Below are 16,404 nucleotides of genomic sequence, written 5' to 3' on the forward strand. Positions count from 1 at the left end.
CAAAATGAAAACAAATGATGGAAGCAAATGCAGAGAAGTGTCAGGACAGGTATCCAGACAATCTAGCAAAAGACTGATGGCTGGTGTATAAACTGGTTGGTTGATTACACTGATGGGCAACAGGTGCGAGTAGAGATCATGGAAAAACAGGGCTGAAGTGTAACAAAATAATAAGTCCAAGATAGGAAGTGCATCAGATCATAAAAGCCTTATATCAAAGATACAAGACTATAATTCATCCACTTAACTCTCTCTCGTGCTGCTATCCACAAGGTTATTGTGAAAAAAGGGGCAGAAAATTAGAAGGTTTAAATGCTTCAGTCATTTATATTTATATGTGGAGTTGTGTTGGCCTGTGGGCTGCCTATCCCTCCGTGAGCCCCTGCCAGGACACAGGGAGGTGTGAGGTCACTTATTAAAAGCCTTTAATTGAGGGCAGACTGCTGCAGGTGGAGCAGCATGTCCAGTGGTTTCCTTTACCCCAGAGTAATCAGCAACTTACTTCAGCTAATTATAAGATTAGCATAAATGATGTTTAATTTGTGTATGCTGACTTCTTTTACTCAGTAAAAATGAATCTGGCTACCAATTTAAAAGACACACACACACACACACAGATAGGACGACAGAAGGAGGGAGACAGAGAGAGACTGGGATGCAGAGACAAGTGGTTGTGAGAGGACACAAATTAGCCTTAACCTTCAGTCTTTGCCATGTAGTAATGATGATGAATAATGGTGAACAGATGATAAGCACAGACCTAAATTGAAAACGGCATTAAATACAGACACTCACACAACTACACACACAGTTACCCTTCTTCATTCATGATTAGTCAGCTGACAATGCCAAGCATTATTTTGTTTCAGCTTCCCAGATGAGAATATTTTCTGCTTTCTGTTGTTTTCTACCAATGCATGAAGCATTAGCACCACAAGGGATTTGATGATGCCACCTTTGACTCTGGGAAACTGTAATGAAACTATTGTTTTTTTCGTTTTGCCTATTTTTGGACCTTTCATAGACTAATCGATTAATGCTTAATCTAGAAACTAATCAGCAGACAGGATTGACCATTAGTGAAAATAATTGGTAGCTCTATACCATAATGAAAGCAATCTATAATGAAGCAATCTATCATTTCACTGTTAAAGAATGAAAGCTCACACACAAAACCAGCTGAGCTTGACCATAAGCTCCTGTGGGCGGTTTGACACTGAGATAAGAACCTTCCACACACTGAAGGTTATATGTACAGTACTTCTACCCACTCCCAGTTACTGTACAATAACTAAGTATAAACCATCACCTGTTGAGATGTAGGGCTGGAATAGTAAGAAGGGAGATGTAGTTTCTCAGTTTCTTTATTCCAATCATGCTTCTGTTACAAGTATTTTGCTGATGAAGATTAATTTGCAGAGCAGGCATTCTATCAACCCAAGTGACACACAGGGCAAAGATATAGACTAATTAAATACACCAGTGCAATTGATATTTCCCACGGATCAATGCGAGAGTGGGATCTGTTAATTAAATCCATGATAATGTTTACTCTTCATAAACATTTCTCATGTTTGAGCACAGGGAGATAAGGAGATAATCTTTGCTGTCTGACACATTAATTTTATGGCAAAGAAAAAAATTGTTCCAGCTCATACAGAGTGAAGGTCTTTTTTTGAGGGGGTGATTATGTTGAATGCCTATATTGACAATGTTATCAATCTTTCCAGCTTCTGTACCAAGTAGACATATTTTAACAGCACAAAAAAATAACAGATAGTATAAGGAATAGTTAATGGGATCTGAGCAGATAGCAAGAAATCAGTCAACATAGCAACCAAGCAATCTGAATCCCTGGGCTAATGAAAGTAAAGCCCTCACAGTCTCTCCTTAAGCCCATGCACCAGGGTTGATTTTGCCCCCCCCCCGCTTGTCTCCTGTGTGGTATACATTGACATGGCACAGGTTATCACACAGGGGATTAGGAAGGCACGTCAGAGTGTGTGCTAGAACCTCCAAGACACATCTCCACTCATCTATTGATCAGCGTATGACAGAAAAAGGGGAAGACCGGCACACTTAGTAGTGAAAACGCAGGCAACAACCCCCTGCCTGCCCTCTGTTCCCTGCAGTGGGACTGATTGCTTGTCTCAATCATCCTTTCACCCCTACCCCCCAGCCACCCCTTCACACATAAACACACAATCCCACACACCCTCAACATCCCGCTCTCTTTACCCTCATTCACTCCTTCTGTCTCCAACATCCCGACAGCAGTCTCTCATGATTTGACGGCCTCTTGTTCTTCTTGTGAGGGTCATCATAATCTGCAGCTTTAACCCTGTCGGAAAGGGCTGTGACTACAGGGTAGGAAGCAATTAATTCTACAGTGATAAAGCCCTTTAATTAGGCAGCGCTTCTGGCTATTTCACGAAGACCCTTCAGAAACAGTAGGCCCACTTGGAGAGCATAAGAGATGCAGTGGCACACCAGGTTATTAATGGTTTCTGGGGCTCCTGGCAAAGCACCACTGTGGGATAATTCTCACTTTCTGTTTCACCTGCACCACATGCGCTTACAAAGTGGCAAATGCTGTTTACTGGAAAGGTATTAGGCTCGGCTGACATATTACACCATGTAAAGCTCGACTGCCAGAGCAAAATGCAACGATCTCCAGTTAAAACCCAGTTAACAAACCGCCACCAAGCACAAGCTGCAAAATTTTATGAAAACGTGCAGGTGCAAAGGGTTCAGAGAAAGCCTCGCAAAGCCTTAACAAGGCAATATTAATAGGCCATACACTGACTTTAAATCAACACACAGGAATGTCACGAAAAGCTACTGCTAGTCACCCACATAGCACAGCAGAGAGATTTAGCTGTTTGCTCTAAGTGGGGGTAACAGGATAAACACTGGTGTGAAGATGGGTCTGGGAAAATGAGTTTTGTGACGTCTAATCACTCACTAAATCACGCATGAGAACATTAGCTATTTGTGTTGTCCACCATTCAGGGACATTTCGGAGCATGGCACTCATTTCAAACTAAACAAGACCACGGTTGGGTGCATTTGAAATGCTGATTCAACTGCAGATCTCCCATGAGCACAGGGCAGGCCTGCCTCCGCCGGCAGTGACGGGGAAGCCTCGGTGACAGCACGCCATCCGTGAAATTAAATCAACAACTCCTTTATTCTAATTACATTTGTTTAAATGGGAAGGCAAAGTGTGAGTGTAATACAATTAACATGTAATTGTCATCCCGACCAGGTTGGTGCTGATCTATTTCCACAAGGGAGTCAATGAAATAAATCACTCCGCCCTCATCTTTACCACTTGTTTTAAAATGGATGGTCTGACGACAACCAGTACCAGTGTGTCACAATGCCACCATGTATGTGTGGTCATGAGCAATGTATTACCGTTTATGTGAACTCAATGATGCAGCAAACAAATGGGAATTAAAGTATATGGTTCTTTCTGATATTTTTAATATCACACTTGAGTTATTTACATATTCTGACATGTCCGTGTCACTGTATTGATTACATTTTAGGGGTTTTAAGTTAAAGTTTAAAATCACAAAGTAAATTATAGCATTTTGATACTAAATATTGCAGAACAGATTAAAGCTTATTACATTTACATACAAGTTCAATCATGTAATTATTTATTTAAAATGGATAGTTTTTAAATGTGTAGGAATCTAAGTGCATGAACTATAACATGGCTTTCAGGGTGATAACAGATACAGCATTTATTAAGACAAAACAACAGATTCAGCATTTACAAAGCATGTGATTTAGCTATATTTATCACTATTCCTATTGATAAGAATATGAAGAATAGAAAAACAGATGACCCGTAAGTGGTGGTGTGTGTAAATCAGCACACCGAGGCTCAAAGAGTAGCGAGACAGAAAGAGACCATTTTACTCCTGTGTGAATAGTCATATTCATATTCATATTCCTGAGTGTTACCAATTTTATTTTCTGTTTTACAAATGTGGGACGGAAAACCAAGTCGCTTGCATGTGCCACAGAGAGAGGACTGACTGTGATACTTAAAACTAAACTTAAGCTGGCTTGGTTTTCTTTTTGATACCGTCCATCCATCCATCCATTTTCTTCCACTTATCCGGGACCGGGTCACGGGGGCAGCAGTCTAAGCAAAGATGCCCAGACTTCCCTCTCTCCAGACACTTCCTCCAGCTCCTCCGAGGGAATGCAGAGGCGTTCCCAGGCCAGCCGAGAGACATAGTCCCTCCAGCGTGTCCTGGGTCTTCCCCGGGGCCTCCTCCCGGTGGGCCATGCCAGCAGCGGTTCTACTCTGAGCTCCTCCCGGGTGACCGAGCTCCTCACCCTCTCTTAGGGTGCGCCCGGCTGCCCTGCGGAGAAAGCTCATTTCGGCCGCCTGTATCCGGGATCTTGCCCTTTTGGTCATGACCCAAAGTTCATGACCATAGGTGAGAGTCGGAACGTAGATTGACCAGTAAATCGAGAGCTTCGCCTTACAGCTCAGCTCCTTCTTCACCACGACGGATCAGTACATCGGTATCATACCGTACGGTATCATACCATATCGGTTGATACCGTACGAAGCCTAAATGAAAAATTGTCTTTAGCATGCAGACTGAGTGGGAACGTTTGCAGTTCCCCGTAGTTCACACCATGTCTAAAAATCACTGAAGCAACTGTGTTAAACTGTTTGACATTAAAAGGTTTAAGGCCTCACACAATTATTCTTAGCGTCCTACAGTGGTATCCTAAGACTAACTTTATAATTAACTAAAGGGGTTTTACAACAAAGATTAATAAACAAAACAGTCGGTCATACACATCAAATATACAACAAATATGATAAAAGGCTTTTGTGGTTTTACACACAAGGTGTTTTAAAATGCTGATTAGAATCAACAAGTTCAGTTTGCAAATTTTATTCTAGTGTACAGTGTCTATCAGAAAATATCATCTACGTTCTATCAGCTCTTGTTAATTCGAATTTACAGTTTACGTTTTGCATTTATATTCAACATTACCCTGTGTACGGGGTCACTCACCCCAACTGCCTGCCCCTGTTTGACCCTATACAGGATATAAAGCTGTGAAAAGTGATCAGATACATGAATCATGTTATACATTATGAAATGTTATGTCACTCATTCCAAGTAACATATTGCTATATTTGTGTTTATGACCTCCTTGCTCTCACTAGCTGATCATGATAAACATTTCCACCAACCTCTTTGTGTGAGGCCACAAGAGGCTGCAGATGGAGAGGACTTGATGTTGTGTGGGCTGTCAACGATGAATATGTATATACATTCACAGAAGCCAGTTGAGAGAGATGTATAAGTGAAAGGGCCTTGGATAATTGTCTTGAAAAAATAAAATGAAGTAAAAATGAGTAAAGCTTCAGGAGGAGAAGTTAGCTGCAATCCTAATGGTGCCATCTCTCCCCCTATGTGGTTGCGGTTAGTTACAACTGCAGGGATTTCAAAACCGCAGAAATACTGTATAGGTTACATAATATATGAGGGTTACATCTATTGCTGCTAGGAAAAATAGAGGAGAGTGTGTGTAACAACAAAACCAGCAATTATAGCACAGAGGTCACAGAGGTCAAAAATTCCCAATTTCTCCGACTTGGAATTACAAGTTGAAGGTTGATGTGAAAGGTGTTTCCCACCCGGCTGCTAGTTATTACACTTTAAATGACATGACGTGAATGTAACATTACTAAGACAGAGGCACTCGCTCACACAAATGGATCTTATGAAAAGAAAGATCCAGAACAAGTCCAAATGTGTCCTAAAATCCCTAATCCGGATTGGGTCCGGATCATCTTTTAGGGTATGATAGGAAGTTCTACTGTGCATCTCACCTGAACATTTCAGGGTTCTATCTTCATTACAAGCCAAGCTATGGCAGAAAATATGGGGTTTTCAATGTCAAATTTAAATGGCCGTCAGATCTGGAATCTGGATCAGGTCCAGATGAAATGTGGTCTGTTGATAGACACTGCCACCCTACATACAGTATGTGTGTCAAATTTCAAATGATTTTGATAACTTTTGACAGAGATATAATTCTTGTCAGGCTTTGGTGATTTTTTCTTTTTTTTGTGACCTTGACACTTTTCAGCCACTTCTATGGTTGGTCCCCACAAATGTACCAGGTATGCTGATGATCCATCCAGCCATTTGTCCATAATCCTGCTAACCAACACACACAGAGCCAAAGATATAACATCCTTGGCAGAGGTAATACAATTTGTAATTTGGTGTAAATGTTTTCCCCAATCAGTTAATTGATTTGAAATGTTTCTAAGTCAAAGTTAGATTTTCTGTTGTTTAACATGTATGTTTATGTTTTTAAGTTGATGTTGCATGTTTAACACAGAAGTATAACATCTATGACAAACCCTCAAGGCTACGAGGTAACAGCATGGCGAAGACAGATGTGCAGACAGCTGTACCGTTTAAGAGGCACTCAAACTGAGAGAAATCATGTGCAATATTTACATTTTGAAAGCATTGTGTCTCGTCTTCAGGGTGTGTTTTCCACAGGTGTAAGACTTTAAGCGAGAAAATTCAATAACATTTATTTGTCTTCTTTCTGATTGAATGCCAAATCAATCCTGTTTTTCTAATTAATTTAAGCAAAAACACTTCTGATCCTTCTCTGGTAATTTTCTCCACGTCGAGTCATACTTGATACTGATGGTCTTAAAAAAAACACTGCAGCACACGGCTCCTCATCTGTATGACAGCTGAGAATAACCAGCATGGTTTGCTTTGGATATCACCCATGTGCACACAGCAGTCACAGGAGAGGAGACTTGCATGTTATAACCATACCACTGTCCTCATCAGTACACCTGCTGTGTTGCTGATAAAGGTGTGGGCAACAAGGAAAGGCTGCAGATACTATGCTTCACCGCAGCCATAGCATCCCCTTCATTCAGCCTGATGGGTTTTGATGCCACTCTGACACAAACCATACACTCTACAGCAAGCTCTACTGGAGAGTCTACAGATGCACCATATGCTTCATGCACCTCTATACCCTTGCTGTGAAAGGTAGGCCAGCAGTACGGGAGAAGAACTCAGTGTGTCTGTTCTTTTTTATTGTAATGTGCAAGGATGCAGAATCTCAAGATACAGGGGATGCTAGGAATCAGCATAACTGTAAAGTACAGCACACTTCAAGTGTCATTGATCATGCTAGGTTTATGTTTGGGTATTAAAAGCATAAACAAACCTATCACAGGCCATCTGTGCCAAACATTTATGTCCTTCAATCTTTCTCCAACAGCTTCCTCTGACACCTTGAATATGTTGATGCTCACAGCAAAGACCTCTGGTATGAAAGAAGCCACAGCCATAAAAGCTACACACAAGCACACTGCACAGAAATAAACCGCATGCACAGCAAGCCCAGAATAAAGTTTGTGTGACAAGGAAGTCCCCCCACAGCCCTGTTTCCTGTCCTTTCCTAAGCCCTGCAGTGGCACAGGAAAGGATGGGAAAAGGGGACTATGGTTGTGAGTGGGCTGAATATGTGTGCCATCATGGCCAAAGGAGCAGATTAAAGTCCCTGGTGGTCCCACCTCTGTTTTTGCCACTGAATGACAGCACGCGATGATGAACCCCAAACTCCTGTACTACAGCATGGTTGGACTGCACAGCAGGCCAAGGCCTGGGCAGAGCGTGGCAAGGGTTGGAGGAGAGAGGTTAGGAAGATTTAAAAAAGAACTGTGCTGCTCCCTGCTGGGCAGGGTCTGGCTTTTTTGGTCCTTCATGAAAGCTGACCACTATTGAGTCCTCACAGTCAGTGAGATATCCAGAAAATAAAAAAGGAAGACTTATAGTACAGAATGTTAAAAATGATGTTGCTTTTTCAAGATCTGTGTAGTATGTAACTTAGTCCTGACAATACAGCCATTTGCCAGTAATATTTGTTTTCCCAACAGATAGAACAGACCTTATTAATTTAACATTATTTAAACTTATTGGCTTTTTCCTCGGCACATAAACTTCAAATGACCCAATTCACAGCTTCAGTTAAGTTGCGACACCAGTTGTGCATTTAGCTAACAGAGAGTGAAACAAACACTGATGATGTGTCTGAGCCTCTGACTTAAAATACTGTTGCTGCATTTCATCAACTTACATCATCCTGTGTAAATGACACAGTAATCCCCTGTGTGTGTGTGTGTATGTGTGTGTGCGTGCGCATGTGTGTGTCCTTGGGCTTACGTAGTGCAATCTTGGCCAAGTGCAGACGGTTGACCCAGGAGATTTTACTAAGGGGGCTGGGAGTGTTGAAGACCACCATGAAACTGACAGGGCGCCCTGACCTGGAGGAAAACAGACATACAAACTCACACATAAATACAAACGCGGGGGGAGATACAAGAAGAATTTTTAATGTCTGTCACAAAACACTGGGCATAAACACTGTTGCTGACTTAGTATCAGTTTTTTTTTTTTTACATTTCTTTATTTGATTATGGTCAGACAGTCAACAATGTTGAAGCCCAGGAATTGTGATTCTGGTATTTGATTCACACTAGAGGGGCTACAGCTGCAGATCAATGGAAAATCCTGTACTGTGCAATGACAGGAGAGCTGACCAGAATGCATTACCTCTCCCAGGAAAAGCAACCGCAGGAACACTGCAGTTTTAGCAGGTGTGTTTGATTATGCCTCAAGTATCTTTTTTGCAACCCTGTCTCTTAGAAACAACATTTATGTATTACTAACTTGTTTTCTCAGTAACTTTGTGCTGACAAATATAATCACTACCTGGATTATGTTCACAGTCACTGTTTCTCTGCACGACCAGAGCAGTAGGGAGGTGGTCGAGCTACATGGCAGACACACAAAGCACAGGACTACAGCGACTGGGATTTTCATCCTGAGTCCCATCAGTGGTTTGTTTAAGGCAATACAAACCCAACTGGGTAAGATTAGGGAAGGACTGTGATTTGGGTTAAATGTTGATAATCACATTGTGTTTCATGATTCAAGCCACTCTGGAACTTTTCTCTATTACACCAGGACAAAATATTTCACTAACTTCAATCAAGTGCTGCAATGACTAAACATTACTATATAAACATTTATTAATGCTCTATGTTCTACAAGCAGATATTGCATTAATTATGCTAGCAGAAGCATTCTCCAGTCAAAATTAGACTTCCTTTTATACAAAATGCATACATAACAATTTCTAGGAGACACAGTTGTTTTTTATGAAGTATATTGTATATACTGAAACAAACTTCACCAGAGCACATTAAAGTAGCAATCCATCAATTTTAAACACCAATGTCTGTTTAGGCCTTGGGAAATACTCCTACATATGTGAAATGATATAGTACAAAACCCTTTGTGGCTCCAGAGGGAGCCACACAAATCTAACCCAGTGTCACTTAGGGTGCCTTCAGATGGGGATGAAGACTAAAAGTCACAAGATTTAAAAAAAAAAAAAATCTGAGGGTGGGGAGTGAGTTAGAAAGAAGGAAGCACACTTCTCATCTCAGCTTGAGGCTGACAGCTCAAGGCTACATTAGTAACACATCCAAATCTCTGACTGAGCTATCAGCGGTCCAGTTGAATTGTGGGTGATGTAGGCGTCAGGTTTTGACAAGAATGTGTAGAATTAAGATGACAATAGCTCTGGCTCTGCTGCTTCCATTTTCACCTTTTTATTCTTCAACCGCCCATCACGAGTCTGACAATATTGTAGGAGTGCAACACTAAGCCAGTGGAGTACCCTTTCAATGGTACTGTAACTGTCAGAGCTAAATACTGAAGTATGTCCTTAAAATGCTGCCATCACAGTAACTGGATCAGTTTTCATATTTTATGCCAAAACACCTGCTTAGTGGTGGCATCATTGTACAGTATTAGAAAACATATAATAAAGCACACACATTTAAGCCTCCAGCCCCAAAAACATGACGGCGGAGGGATGTTCCACAGTGGAGCTCTGAATGTAGCGGACAACCTACCATAAGAGTTACTGTACATGCAGTGAAATCTCTTTCCATGACACCACAAGCAGTTCTGATCTCAAATGAACTCTAAAGACTGATTGGATCAGTAACTAGTATGAGGATATGACAGAAAAGATACTAGATATTAGTATATTAGTATTACCTACAGTATAATTCTGCACTTTAAAGCTTCAGTTATAGTAACAAATTCCAGTTTCCTAGAGACACACACATTATAATTACAGGAACAACATTTAGTCCTATATCTTACACAATGAGCTGATCCTTAAATGGGTGCATATTCTTTTCTGATACAATCTAGGTAATGGTCACTCAAAATGCTTTCACACTATTTGCCATTCACCCACAACAGTGACATCACCGGGAGCAACTCCAGGACACTTTGACACGTGGACCGGACAAGCCAGGAACCAAACTGCCAACCTTCCGGTTAGAAGACGACCCGCGCTACCTCTTGAGCCACAGCCACCCCATCACTTTGTGATGATTTGATTTTATTATTTGGTTTACAGTATTAGTGTCACTGCCTTGATTTGGTTGCTAATACTTGTGAGACACAGAGGTTGGTGGCAGAAAGTGGCAAATGGACACCGATAGTAGCTCATGACCTTTCCATCTCATACTTTATGTTAAAAATCAGGTTGAATTTAATAAAGTGTTTGACATCACAAAAGAAAGGTGTGGTAAGTTTAATACAGCAAACTCTTTCCTGCCAGAACAGCTGCTCGCCTGTTTGTATTTCTAGAATGGGTCAGCACATCGAAATTCAGGTGTGATGATCACAGTAAATCACTTATATGTGAAGCCCAATGTGCAAAATGCCACTAATGTGAGGGCTCTGTTGGGACCAGGCAGACTCTGTGCAGTGATGGCTTTGTGGTGCAAGTTCAGACACAGTACGAGACCAGTGTGTAGATGTGTGTGTCCAAGAAAGTCACAAAAAGAAAGAAAGAGATAGAAAACAGTGATAATGTGAGAGTACCATTCAGGTTGTGCGCTGAGATGACATCAGGATTTAAAAAATGGTGTCCTTCTCAGCAGGCTTATAATGGTCAAACAGGTTTAGGGTGAGTGTCTTGTAGGGTATTGTAGGGCTTTTTTAATATTAACAAATCCCTTTTAGGCTGATGAGAGCTGTTAAATGTAACAATACTTGTTAATATAAAAATGACCCATGCTTGTGACAAATGAAATTAAACCAAATACTAACGTTTAAACCTTCCAACACTCCAGATAACCACATCAATTCATAAATGTGTACTATCTGTCAAACCTAACTGTACATTCTTCATGCTGTTGTGTACAGTGTATAACAGTCTTGGCCTCCCTTGAAAAAGCATTGTTTACCCGGTTAGTGACAAGGAGAAATAGCACATATACCAAACATACAAAGAGACAGTGGAGAAGCATAAAATACTGCAAGAGTGAAAAGCTTCTGTGAACCTTTTTTCACCTTAAAAATGGATCACCGTTCCATTTAAAAACCATGAATTCAAGTCGACTACACCTGCCATCCCCTGCAAAGGTGCAAAGCTACAAACGTTTCAGAGGCACCTTTCAAGCCTGCAGGGGGGTGAGTGTTTGAAATTCAAAACATGTTTCTGGTATAGTCTTCCTTTTACTTGTAATATACAATATCCTGGTAAAACACAATCAAACTTAGTGATTAATGTTTATAAATTATAAATTGCTCATAAATAAAATAAACTGAATAATTCTGTTACATTTCATGCACTACACTGATTAATCTATGCATAGATTTCTATTATAAGCCATAATTTATTGTTTAACATGGTTGAAAAATGTTCTGTCTTCCTCTTCAAAGCAAACCATAAATAGTCTAAATAGTTACTATAATTTGCTTAAGGCCTTATAACATGCTAGGTCACACATCTTTATGTTGGAATTTGCATCTTGCCTTTGTCCTGGTATGGTAATTTCGGTGCTTTTGACAAGTGTAAATATGCTGTCGGTGGCTACACTGATGCATTTTTCTTTGAGGTCCGCATGTAGAATTAGAGAAGACAAAATATTTGGTACATTTACATCAACAGACACTAAATTGATATAGAAATGGAAACCCCATGACCTTTGTCAGTGTGTTATCCTTAAGTGGTATACAGCAAGTTATTGAAATAATTTCTATTAAAGTGCAAAAAATGTAATTAATGTGGATCTGCTTTGACTGAACTGCTGAAAATAGATGTTTTCTAAATTTAGTTTTGTTAGAAATGATTTCTAGTTTAATTGAAAGCAGCATCTAAAGTTAACCTAGCAGCACTGACGCTGAATTCGTGTTGACAGCGGCACTCAGGTGTCTCTGGTGTCTGGAGTGATCAGGTGTTATTGGAGCTACAAGTAAGCTGTCTGCCCAAGGATGAGACGTCTTATTAAAGCACTAAGCAGCCTTCCAAAATAGTGGCCCTGTCTCAGTCACCTATACAACTATTCCACAGTGATTCTGAAAGAAAGAAAAGAAGCGCAAGAGGGCGAGTGAAAAGAAAGGGGTGTGTGTGTGTGTGTGTGTGTGTGTGGGTGGGGGGGGGTCTCAGACACATAAAGACAATTTCACATTCAGACATCATTAAAAGGTAACTGAGTGATGAACTGCGCGAGGCCTGAAATTCTACTTCCGTCATGTCTGCCACTGGCCGCCACAAATTCATTTTCATTTCATACAGAAAGGAAGAAAATGACAAAGAGGGACATACACACATATGGTGAGAGAGGGAGAGAGTGCAGACAGGTACAGAATAAAGTAAGTAAGATCTCAAACTTCCTTGACATGTTGAGAAAGTGGCGCTTTCACAAAGAAGTATAATTCAAACCATTCGCTGCTTAAATATAGCTGAGGCAATTTGCCCAAGACAGAAGGGGAGACAGGGTGTGACAAGAATGCAGCTACTCACTTGGTTGAATTCCTTAGGCAGCACTTCATGCCCACATGGCCTCAAACATGCTAAACTGAGCGCAGTCTCTGATTCCTCCTTCCTGCCCGCTGATTGACAGCCGCAGTGCAGGTGTGGTGCACCGCTAGAATAGAGAACTAGACATGGGCATGCTGGCAGAGGGGGGATGAAGACAGCTGAGAGGTAAGGAGAGTCAAAAAGGGAAGGAGGGGAGCGGAGAGAGGGCAGGACGGGGTGAGGGAGCAAAGTGAGGAGCCAGCCCAGCTGATTTATGGGAGCAGGTCAGTGGCGAAGCACACGTGTCACACTGACGCACAGGGATGGGACAGATGTAGGAGTGACTGAGTGGCAGCCTGTCATGCACCCATCCTTCGGTTCACCTCCACCCTCCAGAGAAACAAACACTTAGTGAAAGACTGTGCCACAAGTACTGAGATGAGTTAAAGCAGACAGTTCATCATCCCTGCGAGAGTGCTGATCTAATCCTGGAGGAGTTGGCCAGTCAGAAAAATATGACAAGAAACTGATTGAAAGCAGGTTCAGACTCAGAGGTGACAACTGTCTACAAACTTGTACAGTGGATGTAAACAAACACAGAGTCCTCTGTGGGCGGCGCAAAATGAGCCTGAAAATAACCAGGTCTGACTTCCTGGTAGGATCTGAGATCAGTCAATCAGTGAAATCTGGGCATTTCCATAAACACATACACTCACTCGATGCTACCATTACAGCCTGTACAATCTGCACACACACACACACACACACACTGTGCACACTTTTTTGTGACAAATCCCCATGAATAAAATCAAGTAAAAACTGTGATTCAATTTGAACATGTTTAGACCATCTTACTCTGAACTTGTGACCTGAATCAGACTCACCAACAAAACATGGTTGTATCCAGTCACCACCACCTCGACAACTAACAATGTGCTGCCAGACAGTGAGTCACTAATAACACTTTTACACACTGTTCTTGTGCAAGATAATGAACATGTACAGTAATCCGGTTTGACCTTTCAGATTGTTAAGTAAATACCTGCTTGGCACCATTTCCTCAAGACCCAAGTCTATGTTTCTGCTACACCACAGAATTATACAAGCACTTGCACAAACCTGTGCACTAAACAAGGTTGTTTAGATTCATTTTAGGTGACCTGATGTTGCAGTAGGATTTCTTTTCTATGTACACTCACATCACAAAAGTTAATGCAATAACTGATATGAATCTTGTTTAACTATGAAAGTCGTCTCCTCAAAAAAGCTAAAGGTATCATGGAAGACCATACACACCCCAGGCATGGCCTGCTCTTGTTAGGGGAACTCTCCTCACACTCTCCACCCTTCCCTCAGGGAGGATCAGGGTCACGCAATGCATACATGAACCAGTAGGTTCAAATGCAGTTTCTTCACACAGGCCGTGGGCATTCTGATCAAAACATTCACAGCTCTGACTTGATCTATTTTTAATGGCTGACATGTGCTAATTCATATCTATTTTATTATTTTAATGTTGGGTTTTATACAGGGTTTTTTAATGCACTGACTTTATTTATTGATTTATTTATTCTGAGTATTTATAGGAATGTATCATATCCAAGATAGATAGATAGATAAAACAAGACATAAATCATTCCTTACAAATCAGTCTAAATTAAAAAGAACAGAGGCCAAGCATAGAGTGAAGATTAGATGAAACACCTCCCTAGTAAACCAGCTAAGAAGCACATTTTCCCAGTTTGTTTTGACTACTCAAGCAGCGACACAAACATTTCCACTAAAGTGGACCAAAGACAACGTGCTATAGGTGCCCTTCAGCTCCAGCCCCACTGCACCTGGTACCTGGCTGAACATAGAGGATTGTGGTTATTCTTAGTTGTTTCCAGGTGTGAATGAGTCTACACTGGGAAATTCAGAGGAAAAAATAACAGCAAGCCGTCCCTAGATAAATAAGGCTGAAAACAGTGCAGCAGGGATACGGTAGGGGAGGGTGCAGAGGTGGAGTGCTCTTCACATATCATTAAACACTAAAGCACAAGAATGTGACTGATGTTATAGGAACACTCCACCATCGTGAGGGGTACACCTTGCTGTATTACTGAGATTTAGAAGACATACTGTGCTGTAGTCCATCTCTGTTACATCAGTCTGGGTCAGAGTGTTCCTTTAAAGATCTGTCTAAACGGGGGGATTAAAGGTAACAGAGGCACTGATTGTAGAAACACATATTGCTGGTGAATGTTTTTGTTATTTGTCACTGCTGTGAAATTCCATACACTCGAGGCAGAAGCAAAAATGTGAAGCAGCTATCTCAAAATCTGGACAAAGACTAAAACCAAACCACTGTCTGCACGGCTAGATAGCGCTGGAAGCAAGCAGGAAATTATCTTTTCATGCAATTTGGAACTGGCCTTTAAAGTGGGATCCTGCCATGCACACCTGTCTTCATACTCAAGGAGCCAGTCAGCAAGACCCTCTGCTGTCCACACTGAGTGTGATAAAGTCTTAAGGACTCTCCTGAGCCTCTTTAGGAGGATGTCTGTTTGGACAGGACTCTCAGAGAAATGGAGCCTGAATCTGTCATGTGACTGTGATTGGAGCCATTCTCCTTTGCAGGTAGCCTGCACAGCCTCTATTAGAGGACCTATGAAAAAAGGCGGCTTCAGGGTTACAACAATATTCTTTCATGCATGCTGTGCTAGAGGGGAATGAGGATGAAGCAACAAATGCATTTGGTTAAACTATGAAATTTGAACTCTGTATGTATCACCTGCCAGTATGGCCTATGCATCTGAGCCCGTGGCTGCTTCAGCAGACGCAGTACAAGAGGATGTTAATGAACTGCTGTCACATGTAGGCTGGTGCCTTTGAGACAGCAGTCAGGATTCTCTCCACGTACTCAGGCTGTTTGCAGTGTGGAGGCTGTGATGTGCTGCCTGACTGCAGAGGGTTGCTTTCGGCCAGACAGGAGAAGACCAACTCAGTACAGGGGGTCCCTGCTGAGGTTCCACTCCCTCATCAGCAGGGCAAAGGCTCAGCCCTGTGTGTATGTGTGTTTCTGCCGAATTATGTGTGTGCATCTTTGTCTGAGATGCATATTTGCTTGTGGATTTGGCAGCAGGAAGCTGGGAATACATGTAACATGCACATGCATGTTACATGACTCTGGAGGCGCTGCTGTGTCCTGCACCTTGGTACCCAGATTTGCAACAAAATGGAAAAGCATAGCAAGGGAAAACCTGCATATGTGTGTGTGTGCATTGTTTGTGTAAAAGACAGAGCTTGTCTGCCTGCTGCTCTTCCCTGCAATCTGCCACTGCTGCACCCTGGGTAGTGTCAGAATGGTTTGAGCACCCACTGTGCCACCTGTCACCCCCAGGCCCGAGGCCCACTGGCAGTCCTGCCGCCCAGCACCAAGGCCTAGCCTCAATTAGATTGCTGTCACAACCCGCATTGGCTCTTTTTCCCTAC

The 16,404-nt window shown here is 41.8% G+C and overlaps 1 protein-coding gene across 1 annotated transcript in view; it reads right to left on the reverse strand.

The window, feature by feature from the left end:
* Positions 1 to 16,404, reverse strand: part of LOC109955477 (rho guanine nucleotide exchange factor 10-like protein) — a 77,586-nt gene that overhangs the window by 38,104 nt on the left and 23,078 nt on the right. The window contains exon 12 of the mRNA XM_020591703.1: positions 8,259 to 8,359. Coding sequence (XP_020447359.1) covers positions 8,259 to 8,359 — 101 coding nt within the window. The remainder of the gene's footprint in view (positions 1 to 8,258; positions 8,360 to 16,404) is intronic.

Source organism: Monopterus albus, unplaced genomic scaffold, assembly GCF_001952655.1.
Source record: "Monopterus albus unplaced genomic scaffold, M_albus_1.0 scaffold1.1, whole genome shotgun sequence".
Lineage (NCBI taxonomy): Eukaryota > Metazoa > Chordata > Actinopteri > Synbranchiformes > Synbranchidae > Monopterus > Monopterus albus.